The sequence below is a fragment of the Brassica oleracea genome, chromosome C8 (genome assembly GCF_000695525.1).
Source record: "Brassica oleracea var. oleracea cultivar TO1000 chromosome C8, BOL, whole genome shotgun sequence".
Taxonomy (NCBI): Eukaryota; Viridiplantae; Streptophyta; class Magnoliopsida; order Brassicales; family Brassicaceae; genus Brassica; species Brassica oleracea.
In genome coordinates this window covers 10,631,203-10,633,886 of record NC_027755.1, presented here as the reverse complement: position 1 = coordinate 10,633,886, position 2,684 = coordinate 10,631,203, and the positions used below count along the sequence as shown (strand labels likewise).

Sequence of the window (2,684 nt, the reverse complement as noted above, 5' to 3'; positions counted from 1 at the left end):
GAGAAAACATTTTTCAAAAATAAAAAAAAAGTTTTTTTTTTATTTTAATTATAGCTTTCACTATTTTTACTGCAAATTTTATTATTTTAAAAATATTATATATTTGTTACGATATCAAAACAATTTATAAAAATATAACTATTTTACTTTGTTCACAATATTTTATTTTCTTGAATTTAATAGATTTGTAATACATTTCTTCTTAATTTTATAATTTAAACAGTTCGAAAAAGAAAAGTCAATTTATTATTTTTTAAGAAAAATGCACGAAGCATAAAAATATGATATTAATTGTTACTGTTTAATATTTATAAATAACATATTAGGTTATATATTTATGTATTATTATATTTGAGAAAAAATATATTTAAGTTGGTTTTTTATGTTTCTTCAAACTTACATCAACAAAATTTTGAAAATAATGGATTCCACAATTGTTTCCTTTTTTGACCACTAAAATTTACGCTAAGCCCTAAAAAATAATAGAAACCCATAACTATTTGATGTATTATTTGCTATAAAGATTGTTTACGAAGCTTTTGATGTTTTGTTAATATATATGGTTCAATGTTAAGAAAGTCATAACAAACTGAATTTTACTGTAAATTGTATAAATTTACACTAATGTCCGAACTTATTAAATTCAGTGTGATTTTTTCGGTGGAGACTTGTAATTATGTTTTGTGGATAGCTGTCGATTCAAAATTACTCTTACTAACAGTTGATGTCTTTCTTGTCCCCGGCGCGTTCCGCCGTTTGAGAAGATAATCGATCTTGCTATACTCGGACTTAACTGATGTGTTATTTTCTGTCGAGTTTCAGGTTTCCATGATGCATGTTAGCAACAAATACGTAATGAGAGCAAAAAATATACGACAAAATTAAGGCCAAGTGATGATAGTTCATATGTCATTATACCAAAAAGTAAGGAATGGGCAAGAAACGAAAATAAATTTATTAACTTGAGAATGCAGAGTCTAGTTGAAATTTGAAATAAATATAAAATATAAAAACCAGAACATGGTTTTCACTGAGAAGTTGTTATAGTTATTGGTAATGTGAAAATTAAAAAGCCTCTAATGCAACATAACAGTGAGAGTGTCCACTGGACTGTCTAGTCTTTGCGTGTCTTCTTGGCAGAACTCCTCTCCTCTTAAGCCCTGTTCGTTTCGTAAACTGGATGAGAATTCCAGACGCGGCATCTGCGCGCAGTAATTGGATGCAGCAATCAGATGTTGTTCGTTTGCGTTTCTGGAAATTTTGGATCATGCATCTGGAAATTGTATATGGCTGTAGTTATGTTCGTTTTACATTTCTGTATTTTGTATATGGATGAGTTTTATGTCAAATGACCAAAAGCTCCTTGTCTTCTCTTTTAGTCTAAACATGTATAAAACTATATCTAAAATTCAATTTTCATGTTTTAACTTGTAAAAAATTATGTTTAATTACAAATAAAATAGACATAAATAAAAATAAATATCAAATTTAATTTTTCATGGTTTATAACATTATAAAATAACAATAATAAACATTAAACTCAAAATTCAAAGTCTTAAAATAACAAAATAAAAACTCAAAGTCTTGACTCAAAACATTCAAAAACTGAAACACTCAAATCTGAAATATAAAACTCTTGACATAAAAACTCAAGTCTGAACAATAGTAAACATAATCTCTTAACTTCAAGAAGATGATCTTCAAATGTCTTGAACACTCAAACCTGAAACATATAAACAATACATCACACATGCTTCCTACAAGCAAATAAACAACTGAAAGACACAGATGTTTAGACTTTTAAGATATACAAAATACTCCCATTCAATTTACAAACGTGAGATGCGAGAGAGAGAAAGAGAGAGAGAAGAGAGAGAGAGAGATAAGAATAAAAACCTGGAGGAAGTGACTGCTTGATGATCATATGTGAAGCTAATATGGAAGTCGACTTCCTCTTGCTATCCTTTCAGTGATTGCATCACGTCGAATCTCCATTGCTCTATCACCAGATGGAAGGTATGGAGTATGCTCAAGCTCTTCTACTGCTTGGTCACCATGATGTTCATACTCATTTACTGTTTCCCAATAAGTGAAATCACGGTCTTCATCAGATGAATCTCGAATAAAATTGTGAAGTGCCATAGTTGCTGTCACAATCTTCACCCACTTTATAACATCATACTTCGGATGTTTTCTATCTAAAATCCTCCACTTCGCTTTCCAAACACCAAATGTTCTTTCAATCACAGAACGTAAACTAGCATGCCTCCGGTTAAACAGTTCTCTAGAGTTTGTTGGTGGTCCTCCCCTAGCAAACTGGTCAAGATGATACCTAGTTCTACGATGCGGACCTAGATAACCGGTTCTAGTTGGATAACCGGAATCAACTAGATAGTACTTACCATCTGGTGGATGAGGGAAGAAGGGTTCATGTGTCGCACAATGTGTAAGAACTTTCGTGTCATGAGCTCTACCAGGAACTCCCACGTATGCGTAGATGAATCGCATTTTCATATTGCATATTGCGAGAACATTGATTGTCGGTTCTCCTTTCCTGCCTCTGTACGGTTCCGGATTATCAGACGGAGGACGAACAGGTAAGTGAGTTCCGTCCAAAGCACCAATACAGTCTTCAAAAAATGGCATGTACCTGTAAACAAAAGAGAGATCAGAGAGAGAACTTA

The 2,684-nt window shown here is 31.9% G+C and overlaps 1 protein-coding gene across 1 annotated transcript in view; it reads right to left on the bottom strand.

The window, feature by feature from the left end:
• Window positions 1-1,583: 1,583 nt before the first annotated feature.
• Window positions 1,584-2,684, bottom strand: part of LOC106308630 (putative nuclease HARBI1) — a 4,552-nt gene continuing 3,451 nt past the window's right edge. Inside the window, exons 2-3 of the mRNA XM_013745768.1 lie at window positions 1,897-2,650; window positions 1,584-1,723 (exon numbers count right to left, since the gene is read on the bottom strand). Of these exons, the coding sequence (XP_013601222.1) occupies window positions 1,933-2,650 (718 nt within the window). The 3' untranslated portion in view covers window positions 1,584-1,723; window positions 1,897-1,932. The remainder of the gene's footprint in view (window positions 1,724-1,896; window positions 2,651-2,684) is intronic.